Source organism: Centruroides sculpturatus, unplaced genomic scaffold, assembly GCF_000671375.1.
Source record: "Centruroides sculpturatus isolate CEXI.00-Female unplaced genomic scaffold, Cexi_2.0 scaffold2021, whole genome shotgun sequence".
NCBI lineage: Eukaryota > Metazoa > Arthropoda > Arachnida > Scorpiones > Buthidae > Centruroides > Centruroides sculpturatus.
In genome coordinates, this window is record NW_019386306.1 from 21,193 (window position 1) to 45,853 (window position 24,661).

At 29.2% G+C, this 24,661-nt stretch overlaps 1 protein-coding gene across 1 annotated transcript in view; it reads left to right on the forward strand.

The window, feature by feature from the left end:
- LOC111614484 (histone acetyltransferase KAT8-like) overlaps window positions 1-20,903 on the forward strand; it is a 41,178-nt gene extending 20,275 nt beyond the window's left edge. Inside the window, exons 3-9 of the mRNA XM_023355859.1 lie at window positions 5,506-5,704; window positions 8,151-8,169; window positions 8,835-8,999; window positions 15,736-15,825; window positions 19,641-19,875; window positions 20,140-20,290; window positions 20,396-20,903. Of these exons, the coding sequence (XP_023211627.1) occupies window positions 5,506-5,704; window positions 8,151-8,169; window positions 8,835-8,999; window positions 15,736-15,825; window positions 19,641-19,875; window positions 20,140-20,290; window positions 20,396-20,612 (1,076 nt within the window). The 3' untranslated portion in view covers window positions 20,613-20,903. The remainder of the gene's footprint in view (window positions 1-5,505; window positions 5,705-8,150; window positions 8,170-8,834; window positions 9,000-15,735; window positions 15,826-19,640; window positions 19,876-20,139; window positions 20,291-20,395) is intronic.
- The last annotated feature ends 3,758 nt before the right edge of the window (window positions 20,904-24,661 follow it).

The window sequence follows — 24,661 nt, forward strand, 5'->3', positions numbered from 1 at the left end:
GAGTGTTTCCTCAGAAAATACTGTACTGTACTTGTATGTATTGTTTACTTGAGAATACAACAGAGAATAAACTGCCCAAATACCCTTAAACAAAGGAAAAGTATGTCTTTTATGAAGGCATAGAGCCTTTACTACATGAAAATGGAAATTAATGAATACACTGTGTACAGTAATTTACCTGATAAGACAGACCTCAGAAAAATACTTTATGAGGCATAAAGCTGTCTTTATCATGAAAATGAATTAACTAAGGATTTTTTTTCCCTGCCAGGGTGTGGTCGAGTTATCCGGAGTGCCGAGTTTTTGAGGCTCTACTGTATAATAAAACTCATTTTACTAAAATTATAATATATTATAATTGCATAAAAGACAAAGTATTATTCTGTTCTGTAAAAGGTTTTACTTCTCAAACTGTATATCTAGAACGTGAGACAAGAAAAATTTGAAGATTTTGCAGCAGTACTTTAATCAGAAAGTAATTGTCTTTGTTCTCTCACATAAGTAATGGTTTGCTTTTATCTTTATTGAATATTTCTAAATGTACAAGAAATGCTGTAGAAGACTTTATATATTAGATATATTGCTATGTTTGCCAAAACATAAAAAAACTGCATCTAAAAATGTCAAAAGAAAATAGAGTTGTTCAAAATTAAGAGAAATTTCTGAATGAAAAACATATGACATTACTCATTTATGAACAGTTCTCAAATGTTTTGATGGCTAGAGGCCAAGTGGTTAAGGTGGCAGCCTGCCACTCTGAGGGACCTGGGTTCAAATCCAGATGGGTTGTTAAATCCCCAGGAATTTTTGGGGAGGTCAATTGCAGCTTTCCAAAATCAGAAAATATTTGTTGCAAGTTTGTTACAGGATAATGCAAAAAGGTTTGATGTACTCTCTCCAATGCCTGCACTATATCATATTATCCTTTATAATGGTTCCTTTAAATTCAATCTTTCCTGTGGTTGATGCCTCTCCAGGAACTTTGTCTAAGAACTCTTTAAATGTGGGGCCATCTATATTTTGCAGTGACTTCAGGTAGTCAATTATACATATTACTTGAGTTTCAAAAGTTTCAAAATCTGTGCTTTTGTTTTTGAAAACACCAGGAAAATCTGTTGTAACACATTGAGAATGTCAGTAAAATAAGCTGAAATTGCAATAAACTTGTAACAGTGTATACTTTCTAGCAGACCTTGGCCAACTGCTGATTTGCCCTCAAGAAGAACAGATACTAATGCTGACCATGTCTTTAATACAGATTGAACACATCTATTTAAGCTTAGCCAGCATGTTGCGAAAACTTGGACAAATTTTTTTTCAGCAATATTCAAAACCATTCCTCAACAGATAGAAGTAAGATTTGTCTATAAATAATACCAATGCCATTCAGTGGTCCAGTTGCAATGATGACAACACAGTGCCAGGTGTTCATCCCTGTGTTGAGTGGATAATGTCACTCCTGTTGATGGCTGCCATGTGTGCAGCCCAACTTCATGCAACCTGTTGCGAATGGTTTAGGTGGATACAGATACCTCTGTTGATGGTTACAGGCAGTGTTGGATGTCACATGCTATGGTGAATGGATCCCAACAGACCTTTTAGTGAATCTGCTAGTTTTTGCACTTTGTAGTGTGCCTTTACGATCCACTCTCTCTTCAGCATGTTGACAGATGTTCCTGCATCCATCATATTACACTTTATATATTTTATGATATTTTAATTATATGGAAAACCAAACCTGATATAGAGAAGGTGTTAGAAGCCTTTAACAACAACGCCTATGGCTTAACACTAAAGTTAGACCAGGAAAGTCGCACAGAAGTTAACTACTTAGATGTCCAGATTAATACAGAGAATAAAAATATAACCACGACCATTTACCGCAAACCAACATAATGTCCTCTCTTTATACCTGCTAACTCAGCAGACCCTTGGCCTTTTAAGGTATCAGCTTTTCGAGCCCTAGTCTCAAGAGCTTGTTCCCACTGCTCTGAAACTTCCGATATCTACAGAGAACTGAAAAACATCAAACGTATAGCATCGGCACACGGGTATCACAAGTCCTTAATAGATAGGCTAACTACCAACCAGCAATCTACAATAACTAACAACAACAAGGGGACTATTGATGCACAGCACAACTGGGTGGTTTTATCTTACGAACCATCCCTTCAACGAATTTTTAGTAAAATTGCTAAGAAGTTGAACGTGCGATTAACATATAAGAGAAAGCAGAATATTTTCCGACTTTTATCTAATGCTAAGGACAAGTCTGATGATAAAAAAGCGTCGGGGGTGTACCGCATACCTTTGAATGACGAACGTTTCAATCGTCGGATAACATACATTGGATCCACATACAGATCCCTGGAGGCTAGAGTACGGGACCACAAATATGATGTGTCGAAGCAGAAGTATAGTACCGCTCTTGCCCAGTATGCTACAGAACCCGGGGTTTCCCCATGTTGGGATGAGGCTACTCTTTTGCATAGGGCCTTCGACTGACACAACTTATGCTCGTTGGAGGCTATGGAGATTTATATAGAAACCATGAAGGGAAACTGCATCAACTCTGATTATATTCCGATTCCACAATCGTGGAAATATTATTTACATTGCCACAAAGTACAACAATAATCGGATGTGTAATTATTTTTAATCTTTCTGTTTTATAAAAGAAAACAAAGAGTTTACATCACGCTAATTTTCACAACTCTATAATAATAATTTATGTATAGCATTATTGTAAAACAAATCGTTTATGTCGTGCTAATTTTCACAACTCTACAATAATAATTTATGTATAGCGTTATTTTAAAATAATTATGTTTATGTTGTAAACTTAACAATTTTTATACAGTACGGTACATCTTTTAAATATTTAAAAATTTGGAACATAGCTGTATTTGATGATTAGAATCCTTTAAAAGATAGAACTGTTTCATTGTGTTTCATCCTGAGGAGGGCCTCTAAAAGACGGCCGAAAATGTTAGATCAGTAAAATTTTTTGAGTGCTGGAATTAGTATTGAGGTGTTAATTGTTGTGTGTAGTATTATATAGTTCCAGTTTACTTGTGTTAGTTTTTTTGTCTGATATTACACTTTGCTGAATGGCACTCATGTCATGCCCAACATTCATGCATCAAGAAATTGAGGTCATGCAGCTCCAGGATATGGTCTTGTTCTCCAGCAGTTAACTGGTGGCATTCAATTCACTGTTGCCTATGATGCATTTTCTATACATCTTCAAAAGTTTGGCTGCCACGAACCATCACTGATAGAATTTACAGCCCAAGGCTAATTGCTTATCTTTATAGCTCAAAACTGGGTACCACATGACCCAATGCATATGCAAACTTAATAATTTGCATATCTCTGTCACCTCTACTGGTTCTGCAATTTGCATGTGATCAACTTGGTGCAAGAGTCCTGCAACATCTCATGTAAACATGTATTTTTAGCATTTTAACCCATTTTGAAAAGTAATGCCAATTTCAAACGTAATGAGTAATACATCAATTTAAAGATCAATTTTCTAAGAATTCAAAACGTTTGACAAAATAAAAATATCAACATTACTTTAAAAGATATGATAAAAAGAATGATTTGTGAGAAACGCAAGCCACCAACAAAAATGAAATCTATTATCTCAATCCTTTACAGCTCTCTTGGATGTTTAATTTCCACTACATAACAGCAGCTGGTTTCATATGATGGTCATTTGAAAGTTTTTTTAGTTTTACATTTTTGAAGAGTTTCTTTGTTAGTTTAAAGTATGTTGTCCGAAGACAAAGTGCTTACAAATACTAAAGGTTATAGCTTGCATAATGAGATATGTCCTGTTGCCAAATTGACGTAAAATGTAGCAGTCATAACCCAACAGTTAGCAGATTTTCAAAACAGTTAGTCATATTGAAATGACTAACAGTTTTGAAAATCAGCACATAAAAGAAAGATCAAAGAAAACTGTCATGTGAAATGACAACAGTCTTATTTGATTGAGCTTGAAAGATTGCTTTAAAAGCTGTAAAAATTGGATATAAGTGGCAGGTATCAGTTCAGTTACTGTTTTTAGGTAAACAGTAATTTGCAGATTGAAAGAAAATGGCTTAAGAGTCCACAAGCCTGTGAAAAAGTCTTTCATTAATAAATAAATAAATAAAAAAGAAGACTAAGCATCTACAGTGTACATTTAAATTAATCATAAAGAATGTACTATAGATCAGTGGTATAAGGTCATATAAAGTGACAAAACAACAATATCTTTGATATCCATCAAAGGAGCAACATATGAATGATGCCAAAAAATGACAGAGTAAAATTCTACTCTACTATTTACATAATAAAGCATCTTACTACTGTTATAATCTGGGATTGCATTTCAGCATATGGAGTAGGTATGCTGAATATTGTTGAAAGTAAAACAAATGCTGCCAATATATCCATGATTGGAAAGCAAAATCCATCCTCCATCTGTAGACTTGTTCAAAAATAGCAATTTATTTCAAGAACAATAATATGCTCTGTCATTGGGCATGAATATTAGACAAATACTTTTATATAAACCTCTCAACATAAAATGTAATTAATCAATGCCAAACTATTGCCATAATGCATTGAGCTATTTTTCAGCTATTATTAATAAATAAATTTTAAATAATTTGTTACTAGAGGGAGACATTAGGTTCCATTTCTTATTAAATTTAATAAGAAATGGCACCTAACCCTTTAGCAACAAATTACTTAAAATTTAATTATTAATAATAGCTGAAAAATAGCTCCATGCATTAAGACAATTGTTTGACATAGACAAATACTTTGTTTCAAAATCAGTCTGTAGATTCTAATGGCCTGTGTAATTGCTGGATCTTACCCAGTCTAAAAGGTTTGGATAAAACTGAAACCTGAATACAAAGAGTACAACAAGTACAGTTAATTGAAAGCAATGATTTCATGCTGGTGTCATCTTAAATCAGAGGATGAACTTGACAGGCTTATGAATAAGGTCCAGGAGATGTGCCTTAGTAATTAAAAGTAAAGACTTCCCAATTAAATGTTAAATGCTTTTATGTTTTCAAGCATATCTAATGTTCATTGACTACATATAAAAGCTTTAATGAGTTTCATTTTTATATTTTTTCTTTGACTTAAATAGTCTTTTGTAATAAGTTCACAAGAAATAAAATGTTTCTTAGCTTTATAGTTTCTTTCCATCTTCTCACCCACAGTATGTAGAACAATACAGATATTTTAATTCTGTCAAAAGTTTTGAATTTCTTATAAAATTATCTTCAAAATGATGTCAGTTCCAAATATAATGAATAATATTGCAGGACTTTTCTACCAAGCTGTATATACTGATTTCTTTTAGTTTTTAATGAAAATATAATAATTAATACTTTTTATGCATAGATCATCCTTTGCTTTATCAGGAATCATCAATAGTTGTAAAGTAATAATAGTATGAAACTTATATACCCATCAGTAAATTTATTTTATTGATAGATAATCGTCGACTCGACGAGTGGGTTGATAGAGAAAGGTTCGATCTTATTTCAACGTATAAAGATTTAGATGGTAAACATGGACATTCTCAAAATGATCTTGGTGATCAACCAGACAGAAAAATTACAAGAAACCAAAAACGAAAGCATGATGAAATAAATCATGTACAAAAAGTAAGTGTTAAGACTTTTTACTCTGTGTTTGAAAATATAACAAAAATTAGCAATCCTATTGTTTTAGTAATTATATTTATATTTTATTCTCAAATTATAATTTATAAATTCATTTAATTTTTTATTTGCAATACATTAATTTAGTTTTGAGTGATCTTAACAATATATGTGAGTTCATGAAAAAATTATATTTCGTTAATATCAGAAATATTTTTCTTCAGTATGTTAATTTGAGAGAATATTATTTATAAGAAACTTGTTTAATATCAAACAAGTTAAATAAAGTAAACAAACAAAGAACAATATCATTATAACAAAATTTATGTTTCTTATATATTCTAAAAATGTATAAAATACAAAACAAAATTTAATAGAAAATTTATAAAAACTTTATTTTATTGCTCAAAATATTCAAATCTTATAAAACAAAATTTATTCATGCATTACATTTAAATGGCATATTAAATTATGATCAGTTGCAGATAAAATGAATTATAATTAATTATTTTTCAGTAATTTAGTGATGAATGTATCAAATATTTATATTTGCATATATAAAGTTAGCATAATGTGATAATAGATAGTAAAATATGACTTTGAATTTAAAGTTATTCAATTGTTTAGTCAATGTTCGTTAATCATTAAAATAAACAAATTTTGGCCTTAACATATTAGAGCAGTGGTTTTCAACTTGGGTGCTGTGGCACAGTAAGGTGCCACAATGACTTTTCAGGGGTGCAATGATTTTGCAGGGCTGTAAAATATAGTGCTGAGCCAGCACCATAACACTTTTTATATGTATTACTAAATGTATGAAAAATGCAATAATTCTGTATTGATAAATAAATATGGGGTGCCATAAGAAAAAATTGCAATAAGAAAAAGTTGAGGTACTATAGTTGAAAAAGACTGTATTAGAGTGATAAAAAAAAGTACCATTGCTATAATTAAGGTTAGTAATAAGTTTACTGTTAACTGATTATATTTTATTATTAGAGTAAAACACACATTTAAATAGAACAAAACAAATCTTTACTAAATTCTCTCTTTAGTTAATCATTTTGTGAAAGGATGGTTAAAGTAATCACATTGTTTCAATATTGTATTTCTAACTATAATTAACTTTATTTATTAAGTTAACTATAGTATATCATATCATTTAATATTAATATTAAAAACAATATCTATTAAATTAGTTTTTCTTTTCTTTTTCCTGCCCGCGCTCGAGCATGACTCGAGCAAGTTTCATAGCGTTACGTAAAAAACGGTCGTTAAGGCCACTTTTGAAAAAAAATTTTTTTTTTTTGAATTTTTGGAATGTTTTTAGGTCCCCAAATTTTTTTCAGAATTTTTTGCCCGCACGAAAAAATTTTATCGCGATTTTAATCAACCTATAATGACGCGCGCTTCACGCTTTATTGCTTTTTAATGTTTTTTTAATGGGAGTTTTTATCAAAATTAATTAATCGTTCTAAAGTTGTAGTGCACCGATTTTCCTTCGGCAAAAGTTATTTAAAGCTGTTTTCTGATGTCAAAAACGACCTCCGATAGTTTTTAATTTTTTTAATTAATAGATTTTATTATATATATAATTAATTAGGGGGGTTCGGAAATCGCAATAAAAATTATAATTTTTTAAAGATATTTAAAAATATAGCTTTAATTTCAAGTCACCCTATTTTAAACCCTTCTCCTCCCGAGACGTATATGAGAATGTCACGGAAAATACGACACCAGCTGTTCTCAAGGTCATCCATATGTATAAACAATGACTCATCAGTGTTAAATTTCACAGAAAGGCGAGACAAAGGAAACTAAATGATGAAGCTTTTTAACCAAAATTAACGCATTTCTTTCGNAACGAAGACTATTGTATCGTTAAAAATTATTTTTTTATTTTGTACAAACAAAATAAATATATTGAAAAATATAAAAACAATAAAAAATTATACTTCAGAAGTTAATTTAGTATCAAAAACGTAAAATATTTGAGTAGCCGAAGACATAGCCAAAGATTACAGCACCACAACACTGGCGAAAATTTAAATTTGTCGACTGGAATTCCTTCAGATAAACGACGCTCTACTGTATATTTTTTCATACATAATCAGTTATCCAAAAAATTGATTTTTCGAACAACCCCAGTCCCCAATTGATTCAGATAATCAATGCTCTACTGTATATTTAAAATCTTATATTCTAGAGGTTCACTTGTACAATTTGTAAACAGGATGTAAGATTTTAAATTCATATATATTGATTTCTATTGAATGAAATGCAAAAAAGTGACTAAATTATTTTTCAACTGAATATGTCAAAATAACTGACCAAGATTTAGTGTGGAAACTACAGACACTGCAAGAATTTGTCTATGAAAATCAAGAAACATGATAATTACACAATAATAACTTTTGTAGACAAAAAAGTGCATTATTAAATGTACATAAACCTGAAGAAAATGCAGTATACAAGAGATAGACACCATAAAGCAGTCATAGATCCAGAAGGAGCTTCAAAATAGCAGCCTAATGATCTCAACCAGGATGATGCTGCTGGCTGACTCAGAATATCTAGTTAGAGCAATGGAAGTCATGTATGGCAGTCATGTATGATTGCCATACATGACTGCCAAGTCATAAATACAAGAAACTACAGGAAACACATTCTAAAAGATATGACACTTAGGAAATACCACATCATACATAAAAATATATAATACATCACATCACATTAGGTTGAAAACTGACTACCTGCATTGACAAAATCAAATAGCAACTAGCATCAATATCACATGCACTACACAAAAGTCTAGAAACATTAGGGCTTCACAACAGCACATACATCACAATGCAGAAGATTGCCATACTACAAAAGAATTTCCTGACTATATGACATGTATAGTATAAACACATCACAGTCAGGAAATTCTTAAACAGATAAATATATAAACAGTACATAAATGAAATAATAGCTATGCTTTGACCTTGGTTCAGCATATAACTACCAGTGTAAGTCAAGTAGAGTACATTCTACCAATACCATAATAAGAATTTTGTTCTGTTTTGAATTTTGTGTAAAACTTATTCATAGATCTAATATTTTAATTTAATTAGTAATTTCATTAATTTCTTTGCATAATGATAATTTTTTTTCCAGATTACAAAAGTAAAATATATTGATAGAATACAGTTTGGAAAGTATGAGATTGATGCTTGGTATTTCTCACCATTTCCTGATGAATATGGAAAACAGCCTAAACTATGGATATGTGAATATTGTTTAAAATATATGCGATTAGAAAAAACATACAGATATCATCAGGTAAAATATTCAAGAAAATTATATATTTCAGCCATACCCCATTATCAGAACATATTGTGTTGTTGAAAATGATCCAATTTTTGTATGTCAGGAAGATTTGTATATCAGGAAGTTTTTTCCACTATTTCCTATGAGAAAGATTCTTAACTTATACTCAGTCTCTAAATAACCCAAACCAATTTCCTCAAATGATACTAAACCATTGCAAAAACCTGTTTACCTATTAATCTATATTTTTTTTAACATGATGTTAAACATTACAAACTGCAGCTACATTACTAACAATGAGATCATTAAAAGATAGGTTTGTAATCAGTCATATAGGGAGTAAGTAGGAATTTTCTTGCTATACAAGCTTTTATGGCATTTTTAAAAGTCATGAAAGTGTAGTTTCTTTTGATCTTGACTTCAATAATACAGGTTTTCATGGCAAAAGCCATCAGCTTAAAAGGAAAGCTGCCTTGAAACAACAGTTACCGACTATTGAAATTTACTAACAGTGGGATTAGTTGTATTTTTAACTTAGATACAGAACAAAATAATTCTCTTAATTAAAGAGAATAATGTCCAATGATGATGAAATTAGAATTATGAGATTTCCAGTTGACAATACCAAAAGATTTTAGTTTTTTTACTTTATTGAAATTGTGTATTCCCTACATGTGTGTTCACAATTCACAGTTTTTGTAAAAATGAACAAAAGCTCCCATTTGAATACCCCTAATTTGTAAAATATTTTCAATTAGGAATTGTTAATGAACTACATTTTCTTTAATATGTAGTAGACAAGAATGAAAGTGTTGTAATGATATTGTACATTTTATATTAAACTATTCTGTATTACTGTATAAAAGCAGAACAACAATGAAAACAAAGAAAGTAATGAACTGTTGATAGTTAGCTCATAGGATTGGACTAAATTTGTGATTAAAAACAGTGGCAGATCCAGAAGAACCCAAATGATGCTAACTCTAAACTTAGAAATATAAGGGTTGCTCAAATGAAAAGTAGACATACATCAGAACTGGCAAACATTGCAAATCTAAAAGAAATCTTCATGTTCATTTAGGCAAAGGTCCCAGCATCTTACAATCAGATTTATGCCTGTTGCATAGAATTCTGATGGCTGTTGGTAAAAAAATTCTTTGACCCTATCCTTCACTTCATCACCCGACATAATTTTTGCCTTTGTCCCCTACTTAGCATAGTGAAATATGACATGTGTCCACTTTTCAATTGGGCACTCCTTATATTTGAATAATTATAAGTATCTTTTATTACGCTTAAAGTGATTCTCTTTTTTCTCTTTTTTAGCTTTTTTTCATAGCTCCTCTCTTTTTTAGCTTTTTCTGAGGCAAACTTGCTTTTTTAGCTTTTTTCACTTCCCATGTGGAATTTATTTATTTATTTATTTTTTATTCTTATTATTTATTTTTGTAAAAAGGGGTTCAGGAGCAAAATAGCAACCAGCAGGCTCCCATATGCCTTATCGTGTGATTGTGCACTACATAGCCATCTATACTTGTACATGTATATAGACCCCGAGTGCAAGTTACTCACGTGCTATTCTGGTGGCAAATATTTACATAACACATAGGAGTTCACTAAAGAATGTATATGTGTTATATCTGAGACATTTCGAAAACTATACCTAGTGCAGTAAATCACTTATTGTTTTTTAATTTGTATTTGGGTTATATTAAAAATGAGAAAATCAAATGTAATTTTATTTGCATGACTGGTAACAATGTTTCTGAAATTCAAATTTTCACATTAAAATGATTTCAAAAGAATGTTGAGAAAATTATAGGTCCGGTCCTGTCATTTTAGTGGTATAGCAAATTTTCATGATGATCAATCTTTAAAAGATCTAACATCAGTAGGATTTGATGTTTTCAATTTACTTTTAGACATGTCCCAATATTAAAAAAATTATAAAAAATTATATTAAAATTTTCATAGACAATTCCCAAGACAATTCATAAACTCNAATAGGAAAATATGTTATTAAGTATAAAATCATACCTGTACACAATTCTTCAATTTTTCCATAATTAGTCTGTAAACAATCATTTACCCAACCAAGCATTTCATGGCGACTTAGATTTTCAGCAGTAGCACTTGTTGCATAGACATTTACACAAGTTAATTCAGACATCTTCTAAAGATCTGAATTTAAAATATTTAATTATTAATTATAGTACAGCTAATAAACACACAATCATCATCAAACTTTAAGTATTATTTTCAAAAATATTTAATTCTACAACATTAAAAGAAGGCTAAAACAAACTTAACAGTTAATATTGGACAAAAATATCAATTCTTCCATTCACAAACATAAATTTAATATTCAGTTTTAAAAACAAAGCATACTAATTCACATTCCAATTTCAAGCAAAAACACACCAATGCATTCAAGCAATAATGTCCCACCAATTGAATATTAGAATTGACTTTTGGAATCTAAATTAAAACTTCTTTGCTGAATATTTTTAAATTTAAGATGGAAAAATACTCTTATCCTAAAATTTTGTTCAAAGTAATTTTTCAAGTCCTATAACTGAAATTAACAAAATATATATCTTTGCTAAGATATTTTTTGATTCTTCTCAAATGAATTAAATTATTTAAAATACAGAAAATACAAAAGACAGAAAATTAGTGATAATTAGTTTTTCAAGAACATTATTACATAAAAATAACAGCAAGATTTAATTAGAGGCATCTCTCGTACAACACGACAGTTCAACACTGTTCTGATTTAACAGTTAGAAAATTGGGAATATCACAGTTTCTGATTCAGCTCTAACATGGTTTGAGAATTTGTACAAAATTTCACAATTAAGTGCAAACTCCGTTATTCAATATTTTTAAATTCAAGTAAGCACGTGTCATCTCAAATTTGCCCATGGATTTTACAATATTAAAATTTTTAAAATTTGTTTTCTGCCTTTTGTCAGGTTTACTTTAATGAAAACTGATAGCTAGGACAAGAAAGAAAAAAAAAATTGTACTTTCCTATCAAACAGGAAATGTTGACATTGCTTTCAGACATTAGCCTTTAAGACTCACTGTGTTTTGGTTTTATAGATTAAATAAAGTATTCTAAATAAGATTTAAACATTTTTAGGTCAATGTTATTAAATTTTTTTTAACTGTAGGTAAGTAAGTAATCATTCATAGAAATGATGAACAAAATATGGTGGTATCTCAGTACTCTAAATGTTCCCATCTCAAACAATTCAGTATTCCAAAACAAAGTTGGGAGAAAAATCAGTCAGTACTTGATGGAACAAACAAGGGCCCTAGAACAAATTTTCGATTAATAACATTATTTTGTCATCCATAAAAATTTTATGAAAAAATAAGAAAAATGAAGTCGTTGCTGATATTTCTGACCAAGATCAACAAAAAAGCTGAGTTGACAACAATACTTCATAAAAAAAAGAATGCCCTTGTATAACTAAAATTAATATTAACACTAAATCACAAATTAAATGTACTGTATTACATGTTTATTGATTGCTTTAACAAACACATATTTCTCTTAGCAAAAGTATACTATTCTTTTCTGTCACTAACTTTTGAAACCTAAACCTGTGTTTTACATTAGTCCTTTGTTTTACATAGCACAGATTTGCATAACAGTACTTTTCAGAACACAAGTACTATAATATATAGGTATCTCATGTGTAACATATAAAATATTTTGATGGTTTAAGTTATTAAAACTATTTCTATGAAAATTTTAATATAATTTTTTTAATGAAGTTAAAGTTGGGTTTGTGGTATTCAGCATTAGGTGCATTATTTGGAATTTATAGAACCACCATTAAAACATATTTTTTACAAATTTTAGAAATTATTTTTATTGCAATACAAGATTGGATTATTTGGCCAACAAAAGTATCTATTAAGGCTACATTACCTCAATCATTTAAAAAAATTATCCTGAAACAAGAGTAATTATTGACTGTACAGAAATTAAAACTGAGAAGCCATCATCAGTTTAACATCAAATTCAGTTTTATTCCTAATATAAATCTGCTTATACTATAAAATATTTAATTGGAATTGCCCCATCAGGACTTATAACTTTTCTTTCTAGTGGGTATGGAGGAGGAAGTACAGATTTCTTTATAACAAATGATTGTGGTATTCTGCAAAAACTGGGGAAGGGAGATATTGTTATAGCATATTTCAGAATCTTCATCATCCAGTTTTGAATGTATGGGTTCAGTACTGTTTTCTTTAACATGGCCTTTTTTGTAAAGAACTTTTTGCTACTGCTAAGTACAGTATAAGCCGTAAACAATGCATACTTAGTTGTTTACAATTGACTAATCTTGACACTTTTTTCATCACTGCAGCTCCATCCATGACAATTGAAATTAGGTTGTTATAATCAACATTGAATTTTTTTAATCCAACATTTAAAAGTTCAACACATTTTTCAGCACATATGGATCCACATGGGTGAATCAAACTTGTATTTCAAAATTTGTTACATGCATATAGATTAACATTCATATATCGACGGTTGTTAAGTGATGACCATTCATCACAAGATATACTGAAAGATTCTCCTCAAACTTTTTGCTCTGATATATCTTTAATAATCTCAATCTGAATTTTTTTCAGAATTCAGTGATCATTTTTTAATCAAATTAGGAGATTTAGATAGATTTGCATATTTGCTTGCAGAGAAAAGTTTGTCTTAGGTTTTTCAATGTGCAGAATTGGATAATGGCTGTCCATCAACTGAGGCCATACAAGATAATACTGCAGGCAAAGACTCTTCAATCTCTTTCTTGAAAAATGCAGTTATTTTTTTCATTAGATTCACTTTGTGCACTGTTTCCACTGTCTCCTCAGATTTTCTTTTCAATAAGTTTATATCATGACGTCATATGAGATGACTATGCAGTCTGCTAGTACTTCCTCCGACTGTTTTGATTGTTTTAATTCTGACTCCAGCTTCACTAAAGCACACTTCAATGAACAAGAAACACACAAAGTTAAAAACAAACTTCTAGAGTCTTTCACTTAATCCAGTTTAATTATGATTATTGTTCCATTATGACAAACATTGATAATGTTTGTAAAGAAACTGGAAAGAATATTACTATGTAAATTATATTTTCAATCAGCATGTATTTACGAACTATTTTAAATCAAGACTTGGTAAGAAGTTTCCTTTTGCACCTCAGCTATTTCAAAAGCAAAAACAAGACCCATTTTTGGAGCATAATACAGGGAATCAAATTATAAACAGACTAGAAAATTCCTTTTAGTAATCTTAAATTACAAATGGAATGACCCATCACCACATGCATGCACTGTTTTCTCGCTATGGTATAGGATGAGAGAAAAGGGAAATCATCTTTCTACAGGTATTTTCAGTGAAAATTTAAAAAAAAATATCAGGTTAATGATGCCAAAATATCTAGCTGTCGCTAAAGTAGTCAAAGCATTGTTGGTTCTCAATCATGGCAATGCAGATGTTGAAAGAGGGTTCTCCATTTTTACATGGGTTCTGACAGAAGACAGAACTTCTATTTCAGAACGAATGATGAATTCATTGTTGATAGTAAAAGATGGACTTTGTGTATATAACAATAATGCCTTTTTGGTGCCAATGACAAAGAAGTTACTTGGGTTGGCCTGCAATGCATATGCTACTTATAAGGCTTTTTTGGACAAACAAAGTAAACTGAAAGAAGAAGAAAAGCAGAAAAAAGAACAAGGAAGAAAGGAAGAGAAAAGAAGAGAAGGCGAAAATAAAAGCACTTGAACAGGAGAAAAAGAAAATTGATATTCTTGAAGCCAAGCTGAAGAAAAAAAAAGAAAAAGAAATGCAAAAGAAAACGAGGTGTAGAATGTTTGAAGAAGCCACTAATAGACTACGAAATGCAGTTGAGAAAAACAATGTTGAAGAGATACATCTTGCCCAAGGACTAGTGGAAAGTGCAAAGAAAATTTGGTGTGATGAAGAGGAGAAAACGAGAAGTGCAGAAACTGCAGCATGATTTAAATGAAAGAAAATCTTCAATTACAAATTTTTTAAACAAGAAATCAAAACATATACCTTGAAATAAATGGTATTTCAAATTTGGCATGTTATATGGAGACACATTCTGGTAGTTATGTTACTCTTCCATTTCCTTTGCTATATAATGGTGGGAACTCTGTACAGGCCACATGAAAACTTAATCCGGGCCCGTTCTAGCTTAATGCAGTCTTGCTAGTCACTTTTCTGGAGTATAAACTCAGCCTAACTATTTTCATATTTAATTTTTTCACTCCACTTAATAATCTAATATCATATGCAATGTTATTGATACAAAATGTGTGTGTGTTTGTGTGTTTTTTTAATAATGCCTCTTTTAGTTCACTTTAACACTATTAGCTTTTTTTCAGTGTGAACTCTCTTTTTTCACTGCCATGACTGCTTTAAGCTCTGGTAGAATATAGATATAAAATCATTAAAACAAACAAAAATAGATGCTGAAAATAGTTTTTCTTATTTCCCACTTTTACTAGTGCAACTTTCAAGGTTTTACAAATTCATTTCAAATTTATATAATGCTACGATTATTCAATTGATGAAATGGGTGTCAAAGAATGTAATATATTGTATCAAGAATTTGGATACTGGGAGTTCAGATACCAGGGTATGGCTGTAATATAGAAATAAACATATCCTGATATATTACTGATGTTATGTTTTTAGGGAGAATGTACTTGGCGTCAACCTCCAGGAAAAGAAATTTATAGAAAGGGAACAATTTCTGTATGGGAAGTGGATGGAAAAGATCATAAGGTATATATTTAAGTATGAATTTTTATTGGTTTAATAAATTGAATATAAATAATAATTATGAATGATAGAAAACTGTGTAACCTAAACAGAAATACAGTATATTGATAAATTTTTGTTACATAAAATAATTTTTTATAATAACATTGACAAGCTTAAAATTGTTTCTCTGACAGAATACCCATGTCTAAACTCTATTGTCATAGAAGACTTATTATTATTGACTTTTCTAAAAGTAAAATTATATACAAACTCAATATAAAGTTAAAGAAATTATAATAGACCATTAAAACAGTCTGAAACAAATACTTTATTGGATTTAATTAGATTGCCTCAATGTTCTTTTTTCTTATTAATATGTAAATTTTCGACTATAAATTCGTATCTTCTATTATCAGGACTTATTATACTGGTTTATAATAACCAGTATAATAAGTCCTGATAATAGAAGATACGAATTTATAGTCGAAAATTTACATATTCATTGGATTTAGTTAGCAGTGTTTTCTAACAGACACTTTTTTGTGAAATTGAAAATTTAATAGAAACATCTGAAACATAAATTTTAAGAATGCAATGTAGTAATATAAATTAAACATTAAAATATAATAATAATAGAACTTTTGCTGCTGTACAGACATGTGATTCATATCCTATGATGCTCCATATACGTTAAATTCTAATTTCTTTACTTTTTTATTGAGTTTGTCTGATTTTATCAGCATGTTGTGGCAGATTTGAAAGTTTATGAAGAAATTGATCAGAATGTGTATTATTATTGAAATCCATAGATCTCCTTTTAATTATAAAAGTGAATGATTATATCTGGCAAATATTGCATCTTTTAGCTTTGTATTACACTATTTTTACTTTGTGCTTTGAACACTTTTATTATCTATAAATATAGACATACTCTAATTATTGAAGTACATGAACAGTAATGTATTGTAGCTGTTAATGTATTAATGAAGTACATGATAATTATTGATTTCAAGTGTGCTAAATATTTTTGCTTTTCATATAAAACTCATGCAATAGCATCTTTAGAAAAAATCATGCACGAGCTAACTGGTTTTACCTAGCACAGCATTATGTCATTTTGGCATTTTCCATCTCGACAGCCCATATTCCTTTCCAAGAACTGTTTACATGAAAATCATAACTCTGGATCTATCCAGTACACCAATAACCCTCCCCTCAATGACAAGCTCAACAAGTCAACTTATTAGGTTTTCTGCCATAACAGATACCAGTTTAACAGAGTTTCACTATGATATAATGTTAATATTGTAATAATAACAGTATTAAAATGAAGCTAGGGAGATATATATTTTTTCTGATATTTGTAGAAAAGAATACTTCTACTGGTGTTACAATAGAGCAGTGTTTTTCAACCTGTGGGTCGCGACCCCCAGGTGGGTCGCAAAGCCATACATGGGGAGTCGCGGGTAAAATAAAAAGACAAGTGTTTGTAGGTCCTACACTACAATAAAAAAACTACAATTTCAGTGATAAGGCTGTGCCTGTTTATTTTACAGTTCAATTAGGTTTTTTATCGATATTTAAATCTCAACAAAAAGAAAATTAGATACGTAGTTTTTAAAATCACTAACATAGTTTTAATATGACCGTGGTGGGTCGTCAAAATTTTTTAACTTGTAAAGGGGTCGCGTATTCAAGAAGGTTGAAAAACACTGCAATAGAGTGTCAATTATCAAAAAAATTTATTAACCAAAATTGACTTGATTTCTGGAATTAATACTTTCTGAAGTTTTAATGTAATGATGATTATTGATGATCTTCTATAGGCTCACTATTGATATATCTTGTTATCAGTACTAGTGTTAGTTTTAGTTTATTACAGTACAAATAGAAAAGCAAGATTAATTAATCATGGCCTTCTAATGTATAAAAATGCTCCACAGTGAAGCATTTAAATTAATGCATTAGAAACAGTATTGACATGGTTAGAAATATAACCTGAAGAAATTTTTCAATTGTTGTTATGATCAAGTGAGCCAGGGATTTAGCTGAGTTAATAGTTTTAATATATTAAAAAGAATTTTTATTTATTTATTTATTGGTCATGCTTTTGCATCAAGGTGGGCCACCTCCACCATATACATCTGTAATATATATTTACACACACACATTATTAAATTAAATTCTACATTTGATTATATTTATCAGGTTTTAGAATGAGAAGGATGGTGAAGATGGGGTCATCCCTAAAACATCATTAAAATGCATTATAATCAGACTTAGATACATCCTTAAAGTTTTAGCCTTCTGTCTTAATTAGAAGTGGGTAAAATTTGAGTTGCAGGATTTGAGGACATGATACAAAGCAGTTTAAAAAGCAAAATAAGTGACTTCTTTCCAAAAAAGAATTGTGATAAATTATAATCATGTAAAAATTATTTATTTAATATTAATTTAGCTATTATGCAATTTATTTATTTTTTACTTTGAATTCCAGAATTTCATCAGTAAGTTGTAAATTGCAATGAAAGACTAACACTTGTTTTTAATAAATTAGATGATTTTTTCATTATTTCTTATATATTCATTTTATATTTGTTGTATATTTTAAATTTCTGTCTTTTTTTTTTTCTACTATTGTACTAGAATTAAAATTAATATTTTTACTTTATTTAAGGTATTTAACTTTTTATTCTTTCATTACTACATATGATCAGTTATTCAAAATTGTCCCATTCTGATTATTTTGAATAATGAGTACTCTACTGTATTAAAATTATAATAAATATTTGAATTAAATGGGAAATGTTGTACATAACAACAATTTAAGTTTATTCTTTGAACAAAAGCTTTAAAATGAAAAACTGTAGAATGCTCTAATATATCTTGTATAAAATTTAACACTGGAAAAATTTTATTACGCATAGACATTATTATTATTATTATTTTAAACAAGAAAGAACAATACAAGTAATAAGATTTCAAAGAAAATTAAGTTATTAATGAAATCATAAAATGTATTTTTTCTGTTGTTTTAACTTCAGAAAAAAATATTCTGCCTTATATTGAGTTTACCAATGAATCAATAATATTGGATAATTCCTTGACATATTATATAACTAATATTAAATAAGGTGTATCAGTCATATTGTTAATTATTGAAAATCAATAAATTGATAGAAATATTAATCATTATTTCATTATTAACGAAACTGACCAATCATCATTTCAAAAATAAATTAAAGAATTTTTTAAAATAATTTATCATGAAAACAATATGCATTCAAATATTTTTAGTCTATAAGAATTTTAACAATTAATTGAAACCATTAATTTTCCACAACAGATGCTGTGACAGTTTCCAAATGTCATCACCATGGCAATGACATTCATTTAACAAACAAAAATAAATTTTCTTGTTATAAAACAAAAAATAACTTACAGGAAATGTAATGTGATATAATTTTTCATGAAATTATGAATTTACTTTGGAGCCTGATTTGACAATTTATGTAGATAAAGAGAAAGAATAAGTTTTCAACAATTTTTAAACTGGAAATTACATCATTCATATTATTAATATTATTTGAATTTATAGTAGGAAATTATAAACATTTATATGCAATTAAATGATGATTATAAGCTAAGAAACTTTAGATAGCAATGTATATAAACTTATTAAAGAATGAATAATGTACTTTTAAGATTAAGATAATATAAAACTTTATTAATTTATATAAATGTATATAATATTATTATATATATCTTTAATTATTAACAATTTTTAATAATAATTTAATGATTAGTTAATAAATATATATTTATTTCCATTACAGATATATTGTCAGAATTTATGTTTACTTGCCAAACTTTTCCTTGATCATAAAACTTTGTATTTTGATGTTGAACCTTTCATCTTTTATATATTATGTGAAGTAGACAAACATGGGGCACATTTAGTAGGATATTTTTCCAAAGAAAAAGAATCTCCTGATGGAAATAACGTCGCTTGTATTCTAACATTGCCACCATATCAACGTAAAGGATATGGAAAGTTTTTGATAGCGTTCAGTATGTATTAAAAATTTACTTATAAGGAGTAAACTTGGCAACACTACCTGACTGATTCATCATATACCACATATTCACCCATTTACTATGAACTCTAATAATATTTGAAACTCTAAATATTTAAGATTTAAGTGTTTCTTATGACATATAAACAGGGCTATAATAAATAGACTGGCTTACATTGTCACCAAGTTTACTCTTCACAAATTAATTCTCCTTTTGATCATCTTGTACAGTTTAAATAGCTCACAAATTATTTTACAGGTTATGAATTATCCAAATTTGAGCATTCTGTCGGATCTCCTGAAAAACCCTTATCTGATTTGGGAAAATTAAGCTATCGTAGTTATTGGTCCTGGGTGTTATTAGAAATTTTAAGAGATTTTCGTGGGACTTTAACAATTAAAGATTTAAGGTAAGTTTTATTTTGTTTACAGTAAACCAAAGATAGTTCAATTTTTCAAATTTGTTTCATATATTACTTTCACATAAAAATATAATTTATTTTATTAATTACAAGCCAAATGACTAGTATTAGTCAAGGAGATATCATCAGTACATTACAAAGTTTAAACATGGTTAAATATTGGAAAGGACAACATGTTATTTGTGTTACACCGAAATTAGTGGAAGAACATTTACGTAGTGCTCAGTATAAGAAACCTCGATTGACTGTAGATACTTCTTGTCTCAGATGGACACCTCCTAAAAAGCAGCAAAAAATTGGAAAGAAATAATTTATGAACCAATGTTGTAGTATATGTAATCAGTAAAAAATATAGTTTATATTCTACCTCATCTTTGTTCACCATTACATGTAAAATTCATCTATGTTGCAGTAATTGTACCTATGAATGTTTGTTTGAATTTCTTCCTTGGTTTTTCATGTTTTATTAAGTGATAAATTTGTATTTTGAATATTTTATCCAGTTCAAAACTGATTTGTATAAGTGTATAAAGCTTAATAATGATGTCAAGACCATGATATACGAAATATAATTTCTTTTAAATCACACAATAAAAAAGTTTTGGTCTTGTTAAATTTTCTTGATTGCTTTTTTCATTAATATAATTACAACTTATCTATAAGCTTCAATTTAGTATAATCTTTATGTTTTGAATTAAATGATACAACTTTCAAAGATATTTGAGATCAGTTTATCAGTGTAAAATTTGTTGAAATATTTCAAAATTTAGTTTTTGTCATGGGTCCAAGTATAGGAATACGAGACACTTGGAAATTATAAACTAAAACAAATGACTTGACATTGCCAGAATTTTTACAGGTTATTTTTATGCTAGACATTTGATCAAATTTTAGTGTAAAAATAGTCTAGTAAAAAATCCAACAGTGTTTAGATATGTTTTATAATTTTATAACTAGTCAAAGTTCTTTTATGTATTTGTTTCAATAAAATTCCTTATGGAGACAAATTCTAGAGCAATAATAAGAAACCTTTTTGTATATGCATACCAAAATAGCATTAAAAATTTGTGCATTCTAAAACTTTAAGAGTTCAAACAACAATTTTTAAAAAAATGAAAGTTATTTTATTTCTTTAAAAATGTTTTGCTAATGTGTTTTTTATTAATAATTTATTCAAATTAAAATACTGATACTGAAGTGTACAAAAGAAGACAAAATTAATGTAAATTGATATTAAGCCATGTACAATGAACTAAATCCAAATTATTAATTAATAAAATGATAATACTGAATTCATTGGGTCATGTTTAATTAGCCAAGATAAATAAATCATGATAAAAGCCCAATAATTCTGGCATTATCATTTGATTAATTTAAACCATGTAGCTTCCTTAGAGGGATTATTTTTTTTAACTTTAAAGTATATCATATAAAGGTAAGTAATTGAATATTATAATTATTATTCTGAATTATACAATGACAAAATAAAAATCACAGAAAATGTCATGCCAGGCACTATGTTATTTTGGACATATATACTATGATATGTTTGCTAGAGTGCCAGTGAAATATACCATGATCCGAATTTAAACTTTCACAATAATTATTATAGATTCACTTAATGAATTTCATACTAAAGCATTTACAAAATAGCATTTATTTTCAATCTGTGCAATTAATCATTGCAATAACAAAATTTTATGAATTATTCAATAATTATTTTATTGTTAAACATAATATTTGGACTAAGATTTTATCTCTAAAGTATTAACTGTTATGAGATGTACTGTACATGGGATTAAATTTGTTATTCAATAACAATAGGATTAGATCTATTTTTTTAAATTCATTGCAAAAAATATTTATAAATACATAACAAAAAATAAATATAATATACTGTACAAGCTTAGAAGAAACATTAAATTAGAGTAAAAGTGTCTTCACAATTTGTCCTTTGTAGTCCTCCTCAGACTACTTTATCCAATCCTGATGTGTGAAAGGGGACAAATGTGAATATACTTCTATTCTGATTTAGCATTTCTTCTGAACTTGCAAATTTTAATTATAATTGCTGTCTTGGAGTTTTAATTAATTAGTTGCTATATTTTATTAAACTATCAATCAACTATATTCTGCTTTAATGGAAATTCAAGCTTTCCAACTCATCTAAGTTATTTTGATAAAAACTTTAAACAATTAGAACAACAAAAAACTACAATAGAATCCAATACAGTGTATTTGAATTATATTCAAAGGTTTTGGAAATACAATTTAGACAACCACATTTTCATTCTGATTAGTGAAATGTAATTTTTGTAGATGCATAGAATATAGTTCTTGTATGTCAGATTTGTACTTTACATACATACAGAGATAGTCAAATCCTCTATATCAATATTTAGCCAAACCAATATATATATAGGAGAAGGGAGGGTAAGATGGAAACTACTTACCCACCCCAAACTTCACGACGAAGCACCCAAATCTCCATGCACAGAGAGACACCCAGATATCTTGTATTTACAAACAGCGACTCAGACCGGTTGGTGCCACCAAGTGATGTGTTCAAGTATTTCTTATTTCGCAGCAGATTATTATGCAATCATTGGACTTTTGCAGTGTTATTATTTATACCTACAAGGTAAGTATTACTATTTTGTTTTTATATAAAGTACCTATTAGGGATAGATTGAATGAATTGATATTTAAAGAGGAAAAAAATTCAAGGATTTTTAAAGTGTTGATATTATTATTGGCAATGGACATTTGGGCAAGATGGAATAGTTTCCATGTTGCCTTTGCACAATTATTTTGATTTCTGTTTTCAATTTATCTAACTAATTGAGGATGTAATTGTTTTTAAATGGTGAACAAGTATATAAGAAAGAGCAACAGAGGTTCTTGGACTGAAGAAACTGCAGATGGCAATGGATGAGGGTTTTGTGTATTATGTGGAGAACCATATGTGGAATCGTCCACAAAGGACTGGGTGCAGTGTCCAGTGTGTTATGGTTGGGCACATGAACTATGTACAGACACAAAAGATGGATGTTTTTTATGTGTCAATTGTGAAATATAGGGGTATCCTATGTGTTAGGGGTGGCCCTGGCTGAACCAATAAAGGACTTGTTAAAAATGTCCTCTTGGTGCTTAAAGAATGGAAAGAGTGTTTTTAAAGAAAAGTAATAGAGATTTCAAAAGGATGTGCCAACGAATTCTTGACTCATCCTTTAGAGTCATTAAAATTTTCAAAATACCATCTGACGAATGACTACTATCACGTGATTATTCATGCAAATTTATGTAAACAAACATATACAGAATGGTTAAATATTCATTTATTGAAATATAATAGCAAACATTTTTTTGCATTGATCACTGAAAGAAATCTAAAACTTACTTTTTTTTCTTTTATGTCATATCCGGCATACACATACAGGAAGTAAAAGAAACAATGTAATGACAGGAAGTGCGATAAGTAAATTTAAATCGAATTTAAATTTAAAAAAAAAAAGGTTTGTGAAATTTTCGTCAGCAGAAACAATTTTAAAACAACAATGCTGCTCCAATATAGGATTGCCCTAAGTCAAAACCAGAATTAGGGACATTTTGTGTAGCATTATGATAAAAAGTGATGAATATTCAGCATTGGCTAGGCAGTAGCCAGGGCCGTGCCGTGCTATGATGCAGAGATGCGGCCGCATCAAGCGGCACCGTAATGGGGCGTCTTAAGCATCATTTAAGATGTGGCATAAGCGGCATTTCGAAGACTTGCATCATACTGAGAAAATCCATCCCACGGCCCTGTTTTGAGAAGGTATAATTTTGACGATTACAGTAGTTTCCCTTCCTGCGATGATTTTCTATAATATTTAAAAGATGACTGTTATTCGTTTTAAGCTTTATAAATTTAAAAGAGAAAAGTATAATTTGTTTTGCATATAATGTTTTTATGTTGTCAATTTTTTCTTTTTGATAACAATAGGCAGTGGTGATATTCAGCGGGTTCGCACAGGTTCGGCCGAACCCGTTGTTAACATTTTCAAAGTTTTCCGAACGTTGTTAAACACACATAACATTTCTCAGTGGTTTTGTTTCTTTTAAAAAATATATTAAAATACAGTAGAGCCTCGATTATCCGACCCAATTGGGGACTGGGGTTGGTCGGATAATTGAAAAGTCGGATAACCGAAAAGTATGAAAAAATCCATTATAAGTGTAGTATATTATTATATCCCATGTAATTAGTATATTAGTATATCGCTATTAACCTACTTCGCGTTGAATTTTCATCGATGTTAAGCCTAACAAAAATTTTTTAAAATAATAATCGTCGCTATTGTATCGTTAAAAATTAGA